At 35.5% G+C, this 12,415-nt stretch overlaps 1 protein-coding gene across 2 annotated transcripts in view; it reads right to left on the reverse strand.

The window, feature by feature from the left end:
* LOC127844402 (myelin transcription factor 1-like protein) overlaps positions 1-12,415 on the reverse strand; it is a 91,308-nt gene that overhangs the window by 70,066 nt on the left and 8,827 nt on the right. For both annotated transcript variants that reach the window (XM_052374550.1, XM_052374549.1), the window contains exons 2-3: positions 10,729-10,781; positions 5,401-5,458 (exon numbers count right to left, since the gene is read on the reverse strand). In XM_052374550.1, coding sequence (XP_052230510.1) covers positions 5,401-5,458; positions 10,729-10,740 — 70 coding nt within the window. In that variant the 5' untranslated portion in view covers positions 10,741-10,781. The remainder of the gene's footprint in view (positions 1-5,400; positions 5,459-10,728; positions 10,782-12,415) is intronic.

Here is a 12,415-nt window from a genome sequence, read left to right on the forward strand (position 1 = left end):
CACAGTATATCAGTCAAAGCACGGATGAAAGAGAACCTAATCACTTTTTCTTGTTCTTGGTAGCAAATTTTTTGATATCCTGGTATCTCAAGTACCTGTAGAGTAAACAAGAGCACCGCATAACGGGTGCCACACTCGGCTACGGGTGCAGTTTTGAATAAATGAAAGATTGTCAGAATTTATTTATTTTTATTTATTTTTTAGAGGTCAAAGTGACCTTGACCTTTGACCTAGTGACCCTAAAATGGGTGTGGCGTGTAAAACTCATCAAGGTGCATCTGCATATGAAGTTTCATAGTTGTAGGTGGAAGCACTTTGATTTTAGAGCCAACGAGCTAGCTATGACAATACATCGGGTTTTCTCCCAAAACGCAGAGCTAAAAAGGATCTGGCTTAATAATTAAATGAAAATGCTCCTAGTGTAATGCATACTAAGTACATCTCTATAATGCATGTCATTACCAGAATGACATTAACAATTAATTGGTTGTTTGCAGCACTTGCCTTGGTGATTCTAGCTTTTATTCTCTCTTACAGTACCCCATCTCAAAGACAAGCACGAAAAACAAGCACAGTGGCAACATTATGAAAGCTCTGGCACTGGCCATGCCAGAGGAAATATATCAATTAGAAGCAAACACCAAGAACTTACAAAGGTGGATCAGAAAAAGTGACAGTCAAGAGAGAGCTGGACCGTACTTGCAGTGTACAGAGGCAATACCAACATGCACACTGGACCGTACTTGCAGTGTACAGAGGCAATACCAACATGCACAAACTACAGCGCTGAGAAGGAAGCCTTGATCCAATCTGCGAACACCATCGGAACAAAGCAGACAAAAACTCCCAGTTAGTCTTTCTCCCAGATGTTTGGTCAGTCCCGAAAGCAGCAGCTGCTAAAAAAGTAACTTGCCTCACAGCAGCATTACTAACATACCAAGTACTTCAGAATCACAGCAGCGTTGCTTACATCAAGTACTTCAGAGGATCCCCTCTTACTAGTGAACAGAAATTATGAGCCTGAAAGAGTGGCAAGGACAGAAAGCTACAATAATCTGTTCAGACTAGAACAGGTGAACATAGTCCGAGTGCAAACAGGGCACAACAGACTAAAACACATGCACAATGAGTTCAAGAGATTCCACCTTATGTCGTCTCCAAAGTGCCAATGTGGAGAAGCTGACAAAATGGACGAATACTGCATCCTCCAGGAATTCAGGGACTACCAACCACTGAAGAAGAATGAATGACAAGAGCCTGCAGAAAAACTGTACGGAAAAGTGAACTATCACATAAGATAACCCGTTTCATCCATGCCTCTGGACTTCAACGACAATCAAGAAGAAGACGTCTCCAAGTTGGTTTATGGTCTTTTTTTTCAGATTATTGGCACTGATTGGCCAAATTGCTTCTATTAATGAATGCAACAGTGTGAAAACATGCCCTCTGTCAGATAAATCGTTTCTGCAATTTGTCAATCAATATTTATCTTTATAACATGACCTACGGTCCAGGAGTGAAATAACGTAATGCTCAATTTTGTTTATTACACAGGTATTATTACACTAGTTATATAACTGTGAAATGACGCCATTTTTTAACGAAATGACATCATTATTCCCGCTAATTTCTTCAGTTTAACTCTTTTACAATGTGAATAAACGGTGAAAGAAGCATAAAATACAAAGAAAATTTGTTAGTCATGTTATAAATAGAATCTTAAGATTCCTGGTCATTTTGTATTGAATTTATTAAACTCGTAATCTAAATAAAGATAAAAAATCGGCAAGCCTTGTTTTTATCTCCATTTAAATGACTTGTTAAATAAATTCAATACAAAACGACCACTCATGCAAGATCCTATACGTATTACACCACAGAGAAAGTAATGCTTTGTCCTTAATTATTGTTGCATAAATAAGTATTAGGTGCAGATGTTCAAGACCAAAGATTAATATTGAATATTGAATTTTAAAACATATGCATTGTCAATGTTTGTACTTATTGCAGTGACTATACTTTGTTTTTATTTTCACACAATGTTTTTTAAATAGTTTCTTAGCCAGATTTCATGTCTTGCTTCCAAATCATTTGAATAAAGAAATCATATTAAGGACTTCGTTAATTTTTAATCGTGTAAATTAACATGACATATTTTAATTGCAATCTCTGTGTTTTAACATTTTTCATTGTATTTTGGTTACAAATTTGGTATAAAGATATTCTAATAGCATCTTGATACTAGATATGGATACCTGGATGTTGATTTTCCATACAATTCCTATCTCTAGTAACAAGTTGTAATAATGAAATTTGAAGTGAAATGGGCCATATTTTTACATGCAACGATAAAAATTACAAATGAACAAAACTGTTTCATAAGGAATCATAAATGCAACTTTGAATGTTGCACTTTGGACAACATTGTGCCTGAGGAAGGACAGACATACAGACATCCATCTGTTTTCAGTGTGCCAAGTCTAACCAACTCTGGGGATTAAAATAGAGAATAATAGGTTAGTGTTGATTATAGATTTGGTTTATCATGCAAGGCTTAGAAAACAAAAAGTACGAGCCTTGAGGAGTGCTTTGTTGTTTTCGTGCTGAGCATGATAAACCTGATCTATAATTAACACTAGTCTATTATTCTATTTATCCCACTGTTTATTCAGTAAATCTTTTTATTTAAACAAAATTAGTTTTCATGAGTGTTTGTCGTACTTTGATAATGACTGTAGTGTAACCAAGGTCAGTGTATTACTCCGCGTTCTAAAAACAAGGGCTGTTTGTAAAACATGCATGCCCCCCATATGGGCTGTCAGTTGTAGTGGCAGCCATTGTGTGAATATGTTTTCTGTCACTGTGACCTTGACATTTGACCTAGTGACCTGAAAATCAATAGGGTTCATCTGCCAGTCATGGTCAATGTACCTATGAAGTTTCATGATCCTAGGCCAAATTATTCTTGAGTCTTCATCAGGAAACCATTTTACTGTTTCGAGTCACTGTGACCTTGACCTTTGACGTAGTGACCTGAAAATTTATAGCAGTCATCTGCCAGTCATGATCAATGAACCTATGAAGTTTCATGATCCTAGGTGTAAGCATTCTTGAGCTTTCATCCGGAAACCATTTTACTATTTCGCATCACTGTGACCTTTACCTTTGACCTAGTGACATGAAAATCAATAGGGGCCATCTGCCAGTCATGATCAATGTTCCTATGAAGTTTCATGATCCTAGGCGTAAGCATTCTTGAGTTATCATCCGGAAACCATTTTACTGTTTCGAGTCACTGTGACCTTGACCTTTGACCTGAAAATCAATAGCGGTCATCTGCCTGCAGTCATGATCAATGTTCCTATGAAGTTTCATGATCCTAGGCGTAAGCATTCTTGAGTATCATTCGGAAACCATTTTACTATTTCAAGTCACTGTTACCTTGACCTTTGACCTAGTGACCTGAAAATCAATAGGGGTCATCTGACAGTCATGATCAATGTAACTATGAAGTTTCATGATCCTAGGCCTAAGCGTTCTTGAGTTATCATCCGGAAACCATCTTGTGGACGGACAGACGGACTGACATGAGCAAAAGAATATACCCCCTCTTCTTCGAAGGGGGGCATAAAAGCTGGTTGGCTCAAAGAAATTTTGGGACAGCGCTAGCCCTGGTAGATAGACCCCACGACCCAGTACATAATATAATCTGCAAATGTGGTCCTAAACTGCATCCAAAAACGAGTCACTGTGACCTTGACCTTTGACCTAGTGACCTCAAAATCAATAGGGGTCATCTGCCAGTCATGATCAATGTACCTATGAAGTTTCATGATCCTTGGCGTAAGCGTTCTTGAGTTATCATACGGAAACCATCTGGTGGACAGACCCCACGACACCAGTACATAATACTGTGAAACCATTTATTTTCGACAGCACAAAATTTCGTCATTTTTATAAAAATGACGATTTCGTCAGCACTTAAATTCGCCGATTTCTGATTTTGAATTTTTTAAAAATGCGTCAGTCAATATCCGATTTGTGTGAAATACATATTCGCGATCAATCGCAGTTGCGAAAAATCGTGGTACGAATGCGGGTACACACTTGAGAATCACTGCAGGAGGTGGGGCCTGTTTGTCACATGCCAATTAACTAGTCTTTTGTTATCAAGGGACAGTAATGGACCCTCTTAATGTATGCCATTCACACGTTCATTGTTATGATTAGCGGACAAGTGGGATCTAATAACCGTTAACGAGTGTTTGTAACAACGAAGCCAATTGCCAATTAGTCTTATTCTATTATTATAATTGCCATACTAAAATATATTTAATTAATTTGTGATAAATACGCATGTTGATCACACATCGTCATCTTTTCATTTGGTTTTTTGTCTTTCATCGGCATTCGCTGCCTGATGGCTAAAATGCAACACCCCTACAAAACACAATGCACCTAATGGGTAATAAAGTTATAAACAATTAGCGCTAATTCATTACCATTCTACATAAACGAAGTCAACACATTCGATACAGCTGTACTGCACACGCGTTTTAAAGAAGTGTAACGTGTCAGTAAGGTACCTTGTGTAATCTACATCCCTTTGTGTCAAAACCGGATTAATCTTGATTACGAAACAGCAGTGAATGTGTGCATGGATTATGTTGGAATTTAATGCCTCATGTCTACGGTAAAGTTTTAAAATATTGTTCAACTTAGTGTTTGTTTTTGTTCAAACATAGAGCATGATTGTTCGTTAGGATCTTAAATTCGCCGATCGGTCGACTGACGAAATTTATGAAAATTAATGCCTGACGATTAATGATGGTTTCACAGTATAATCTGCAAATGTGGTCCTAAACTGCATCCAAGAACGAGTCACTGTGACCTTGACCTTTGACCAAGTGACCTCAAAATCAATAGGGGTCATCTGACAGTCATGATCAATGTACCTATGAAGTTTCATGATCCTAGGCCTAAGCGTTCTTGAGTTATCATCCGGAAACTATCTGGTGGACGGACGGACGAACCGACATGTGCAAAACAATATACCCCCTCTTCTTAGAAGGGGGGCATAATAACTGCGGATCAAATAATCATTTTTTTTAATCAGAATATTGTTCTGTGACAAAGAGTCGTGTGTTATTAATTACAATTTTATTCATATTGAATTGCAAATCAAAAAGTTTTATAACATCAATATAACATTTAGTTGTTATATACAAGGAACTACATTTGTTTACAACGTAGCCTAACAACGTAGCACGTGCCGTTGTTTATAGCAGAAATTTAATAAACGGGGCTTTAATGAACTGAATTCGCTGTAAAAGTGGGATTAAAAGGTTTAAACTAGTACACGCTAACAATGATTATTTGACACAACACACTGCAACCTACCATCCATTTCTTTGAGCCTTTCCATCTCTTCCAATACCTTCAAACTGGCCTTTCTTTTCTGAAAACACATGAATGAACTACAGAAAATATTAACATGTCTACATTTCTTCAAAATGTGGTTATAATCTTGCAAAGATAGTTCATTCATTGTAACTGTTATATATGCTCAAATACCAAAAAATCCTCCTGAAATTTTACAGAACATTGTGTCACAAGGGAAAGATCCTTTATGCTTTTAACCTCCTGTCCCTCTGAACTAGTCAACAACAAAAAAAGAAAATTTATTGAAATTCTATGTATTTCTGCCAAAATCCAATGAAATATAAAAAGACTTTGCTTGCACATTTTAATTACATATGTTGAACACTAAAAAATCCATGGATTTAGGACATAAAAAGATATTACAAGACATGCCTCTATTTCTATCCTTCTCCATTTTAACAACACCCTTTGCTTTTCTTGATCATTGATCCTCCCTTTATGTCACAGAATTTGATTGCATTCAGAATTGAAATAAATTCATGATCCTCCATCTATTATGACTGATTTCATTGACAATAAATTAACACTCATTGTTGTGGTTCAGGTTACGGGCCAAAAAATAATAGGGTAGGTAGGTAGGAAAAACATTTTATTTTTTTATTTTATTTTGTTGAACGGGTGTTTTCCAATACTTACATAGGCAATCTTGCACAAAAACCATTTAACTGCTGATAAGGATGAATGGTCAATTCATGGCTTCAACTTGGCTGTAGCTTTGCATTGACTTTTTATCCATATCAAAAAGAAACTTCAGAAAACTTTTTAAATAGAGAAAAATACTGTAAATGTTGATGGATAATAACCTGAAAATACTTTGAAAAATATTGCTTTATTACTAAGGCTAACACTTTTTTGATAGTCATACCTAAACTGAAGGCTTTAAAAGCCCTAAACTCAGAAGCATCGTCGCACTTTTTATGTAAAACTTTAAATAAAATTGACGAAGAAGATGATTTCTAAATTGCGTCGCAGAAGCTCTATACATTTAATATGTAAAGCGCCTCCCCGATGAGTTGGAGTGAGTGAGCTAGGGCTTGCCCAAAATTTCTCTTAGCCAATTTCTTTCAATCTTTCGGTGCGCAAAAACTGGTTTTGAAATAATTATATATATATACTATCAAATTGCTTAATATGCGCAAAAACTGGTTTTGAAATAATTATTCATATACTATCAAATTCCTTAAATTTCTTTTTAATGACAACAAGGGCATATTACATATTATAATATAACATACAACATACATGCCATAATTTTTCAGACCAATTCCGGGACATTGAGTTAAATTGTCCGGGACTTTTGCCGATTTTCCGGGACATAAAATGTAGCGATATTTAAAGACAAATGCATTTTTGGTTCGTTTTTTTTTGTTTCGCATCGTTAATTGCAAAAGTTCGAAAGCCTATCCGAAATACACTTGATCTATTAACGTCAAATTAAGCATTACTACTTCCGTTACTAGCCACGTGTTTTCAGTGTAAGCGTTCTAAACATAGATGTTGACGTCACTGCGTTATTGTTATTAAGACCGGTGTGTAACGCGTAGTTGTTGATACGCCTTTATTCATTTATAACATTTATATAATAAAAAATACAACAATACAGTACTGTTAGATCGTCAACTCAAATCAATTCACAATACATTCAACCAATCACAATAAAACAAATACAACAAAACAGTACCAGTAGATCGTCAACTTAAAATCCGGAAAGTCACACATTAGTTACACACTTGTGCCATAGTGACCTAGTAGAATAAAGTCAATTAACAACCACATTAAACAATGCCGCCTTTTCGGTTTGACCGCGAACGTGAGACAATCGATATGATAACAGGACCCCTGTTAATTGATCGATTTTGACACGTAGCGTAGTCTGCCTATCCGGGTAGGCATTGTCATGGAGACGCTGCAGATATACACAGATTCGAGGTGCAGTTAAGCCCAAGATAAGGTACATGTATATATGGATTTTGTAAAGTCCGGGACATTTGACAGATTTCCGGGACAGCGGGACAAGTTCTTCATTTCCGGGACTGTCCCGGACAATCCGGGACGTATGGCATGTATGCATACAATTTTCAATATAGAAATAATTAGTATGGTACTTGTCAAAGTACAAACATAAGTTATTTTATAGATGTGCATTTAATAGTGGTGTCGATGGTCCCGAATTCGAAATCCTAAAAATTAGGCTGGGGGTTTTGGAACCACAGCCGCAGGAACACAACAGGAATTAAGGGCAGTGCCCCTCCACTCCATCAAAAGCCCTTACTAATTGTCAGGGCTTTCCTTAGACCTCCAATCTCAAGAGTCAATGACTCTTGGGACCAAATTTTCAAGAGTCAAAATCAAATTTGTATGAGTCATAATAATAACGCAGGAGAGTCAATGATCTTTTGTACTTAAAGCAAATTACTGAGATATATATATATATATAAAGCAACAAATTTACAAATATCTAAACATTTATTTCTTAATATATTCCCGTCAATAAAAGAGATAATGCAAACATACATTGCGACCAACATTGTGAAAAATACACTCGCACTTGTAGTGACATACAATGTACATGTAATATATATCAGGGGTGTCAATTGTCCCAAATTCGAAATACGGAAAATTAAGCAGAGATTCAGAGACCGTAGGATAAAGGGAATAGAGGGCAGAGCCCCTCCAGCCCTTGCTTATTGTTATTCTTTATTTTCTTTCTATGTGCAATTTCTTGCGAGTACAATGCAAAATTTTATCAATCAGACCATCCGTAACACCGCATGTGTATTTGTCATTCTATAAAAAATGTTATAAAGACCGTTGGAAATAAATTAAAATCGACGAACCATACCGTATCCGAAAATGGGTAGAGATACGTCGTTTGCGAATGAAATAAAATATGTGTTTTGTTTGTCTGCAGAAAATGAAAGCCAGTAATAAGTAAACTAGCAAATGCGCAATTAATATATAATTCGGTTGACATATTGTTTTAAGTATGATATTGCAGTGCTTTACTTTGCTAATAGATAATTTATAGTTGGCGGACAACTATAGCAACGTTCGTAGAATGGTACCGTTTTGGGAAAGTAGCGAAGATGTTTTAAAACAAAACAAAAAGATGTTTCGTCAGTTACTTCTCATGTCAGTGCCAGCCGTTTACCATCAAAATACCTCCTTAAACTAACTAATTGGATTTCCTATCATCTCAAAATCGACCCTGGACGGCTCAAATCCGGATTAAATTATTTCATGTGCCATCTTTACCGAGGACGTGTGACAAACACGCCGATTTTCTTTGCCGTCTCAAATGGTCAATTATTACACCTATGTTGTAATCAATTAGCAGATGCAGCATCCAAATTTGTCACTTTGCCACACGGTCAGTTATACCAGTTCTATGGTTATTATTAGCAACTCTGATGCAAAGCGTGTAAGATACTTTGTAGACAGTACATATGCCAGCATAACTTTCGCGCGTCTTTGAACGGAGCAAACATGGAATAAAACAGGGTTGGGTACACTGTATTCAGCATTGAAAATACATTCTGACATATTGTGGAAGTATTTCTCAAAATATTGTGGATAGGGATGTTATAATTATATATTGGATATAATTAAAACTGACGCGGGTGAGTCCATTCTGTTTTGGTGGGTTGAATACATGTCGTATCTGCAAACAGCTGATAACAAACGCTCAGATAAATAATGGAACTTTGATACACGCGTCATCGAACCAGCAGTGTCTTAATTGGTCATTATTAGATTTCTCAATGGGCAAAACTCCGCCTACTGGGCGGACTTGTGCTTCAATGATTGGAAACGGGCGATAACGGTTAGCGTCTACCAAAAGATACTCCGCCCCAAGCCAATTATCGATTACTCTTAATAACTTTTGATCTCTTTGACGCAAGTCGGAACATTCCCCCGGGTCAAATGTGACGCATGACGTAATTTTCTCAAGAGTCAAACTAGGGTATTCTGTAATTTTCAAGCGTCAAAACCCGGGAGCTCGGGTCAAAGGAAAGCCCTGCATTGTGCTTTGTTATATTCCTTCCAATTGTATTTTCAGGTGAATACAATTCGCAATTGTATAAACCGCACCGTCATATCACCGAATGTGTATTCATCATTCTATTTCTTCTATAAAGAACTTCGAAAATAAATTATAATGGACGAAAAACATAATGTATCCGAAACCGACAGTCCGAAAACTTGTACGCGTTTTGCACATAAAATAGAATGTGCATATCGTTTGACTGCAGAAAATGAAAACCAGAAACCTTGCAAATATAAAATAGGGTTGATAAATTGCTTTACACTAGCACATTTTGTGGGTAAAAACAACTTAATTATCACCTTTTAATTTCAAACGTTCATCAGTGGAAAGGTGTAACATCATCGAGATAGCGCTAATTATTTAATTATCATCCTTTAATTGATCGATTGATAGTCGGGAGAAAGGTGTTAAATGATCAGCTTAAAAATAATTTGTTTATTGTAACGCTTCTTTTATTTCTTTATCTTTAAATACGACGTTTGTCATCGGCCGCTTTACTGTTGGCGGACGACAGTATCAACTGTGTATTTCGCGTATACAGTGTCTGCGCAGGAATGACTTAATATTATTTGTGAGCAAACTCAATGCTGATTGGCCAGCTACCACGTGCACTTCAATAACAATAAGGTCAAGCGATGTATCATGCTCTGATGCAGAATGGTTTTCGTTTATTGTTCAAATTGCGAACACTTTCATTGATAAAAATAGAAAATATTGTAAACCAGTCTGTATTTAATGGCGGATGTTTTCAGTGAAATTTTACGAGATTTTAGCATTTTCGCCAATCAGATTTTTCTTGAGCCGAATTCTCAATATTTTTGCAAATGGCTGAAATGGTGAACGACAGCGCGAGCCTCATCGGATGAGGCTAACGGTGCGCTCGTAAAACGCACTCCGTTAAAAAAAGTCGGCGTGGCTAATAACCGTTTCTCCGGAGTCCAGTATAGTTTTATTTTACCGTGATTTTTTTCTTTTGGCTTTTAATTTTGAATAAAAATGTAGTAGGGTCGCAGCAAAATAATAAGCTCGGTCGGGTAACAGTAACCACAACATTATTTTGTTTTGGCCTTATTTGCATTTTTTTACCTGTTCCACATGTTAACAAACTTTTCTTGGGTGACAAAAAATATTCAGACATTAAAAAACATTAAACAAACGTGGGCATCTAACCAAAGAACTGAATCATGAGATATTTTATTCTTTTGATACAAAACATAACTTTGGGTTCAAAAACTTACCCTGGTACTCATCTTCTCTATTGGAGCACACAGGCCTATAGAGAAGTTTTATCCTACAATATAGTACAAAATAATGTGTAAGAAAACATATAGAGCTAAATGCATTTGAAATGGTATTAAGAGATTTACAAATTAAACTCAATGAATTTCAAATATATGAAAACATGGATACAAAACTTTACTTCTAAATTAAATTTCATAACAAAATTCACAATTTTTTTTAAATTGTCTGGCAATCAATTATAAATGTTATGCAAAATCAAAATGTTTGATACCGGTTTTACTTACCATTTTATTAAACTTTCATATTGAGTAAGTTTTAACTGTGAAGCAAAGGTAATTGTATAAGTCTAAAAATAAATACCACACAATAATAAAGTATTATGTTGCTATACTAACCCATTGAGGTCAGTCTTTACAAAGTAATCTTAACTTGGGTTTGTTGACAATATCATTTTTTTCAATTTCCCTTTATTTTTGTCATTTATTATTAATAATATGCTCTACAGTGGTGAAAAAAGAAAGTATTTTGCAAATTGAAACATACGTATATTACGTTATCATAAAGAAAAATTAGCACCAATCAAAGGCTTGATTTGTTTCTACAGAAGAAAGTCATTTTCATCAACCTTTCCTTTGATATTAATTAACTAGTGTTGCAAAGTTGTTTTCATTGCACGCCTGAGGTAATGATCACATTTTAGCTGGTTGGTGTAGACATTTAGAAGTACGCACTGGTGTTTTACAAGCTTAGGACCCATTAATAACAATCATACCAATCAATTAAAAAAAAAACAAACTTAAATGCATGAAAATTGTCTCAAATATTTCAACTTTACAAATATGTAATTGGTTGCTATAGTTACAATAAGACACCATTCAACAGCATGCTAGAAAACTTTGTGATTTGTTGGCAAAATCAATAGTCACATCTCTGCCAGTTGAGACCCCAGTAAAATCAATAACCATTTCTCCACTACTGCTAACAACTGTTGTAAAACTTCTGTAACTTTCCATCTGCCATCCAAACATGCCCATATATGTACAACACCTGCAACTGCTTCATAATGGAGAACGCAAAAAGTGTATCTTCAGATGCCATTTTAAAGGAACATTCCATTAAAACAACACCACATATTTAAACAAGATGAACCATAAAACAAGATAATATTCATAAAATATGAACAAACAACAGAAATTTCATATGAAGTACATAATTCATCAATCAATATTAAATTGTATTAACATATATCACTTCTTTAAATGTCAAAGTACAAACACTGTTATACCATTTATAAAGTCATTTCACTTATTAGACCAATAAAAGCAAATTTTCCACAGAAAAAAGATGTCTGCAAAAATCAATAGTTTCTGATAAAGCAACTTTCTAAGCAATTTAACTGACCAAATGGAAAGAAAAATCAGAATATCATTTTAAACTTCTACACAACATAGATCAAACCAGCATAAGGTTTTTAATCCAACTTAAACACTCAATGAGTCCTTCTTCAGCAAGTTTCAAAGTTGATGAAATAAAACTGTTCCAATGGATTCACGAAGTTTCTGACTGATGCTGCTGAACAAAAACCTATACTACCCTGTCACAGAAACAGAGTTTCCAACAATGAGACCAGTCTAGAGTATCCATCATCTTAACTTGTAATATGCTGTGTATTTATATTAAACT

This window comes from Dreissena polymorpha, chromosome 9 (assembly GCF_020536995.1).
Source record: "Dreissena polymorpha isolate Duluth1 chromosome 9, UMN_Dpol_1.0, whole genome shotgun sequence".
NCBI classification, from domain to species: domain Eukaryota; kingdom Metazoa; phylum Mollusca; class Bivalvia; order Myida; family Dreissenidae; genus Dreissena; species Dreissena polymorpha.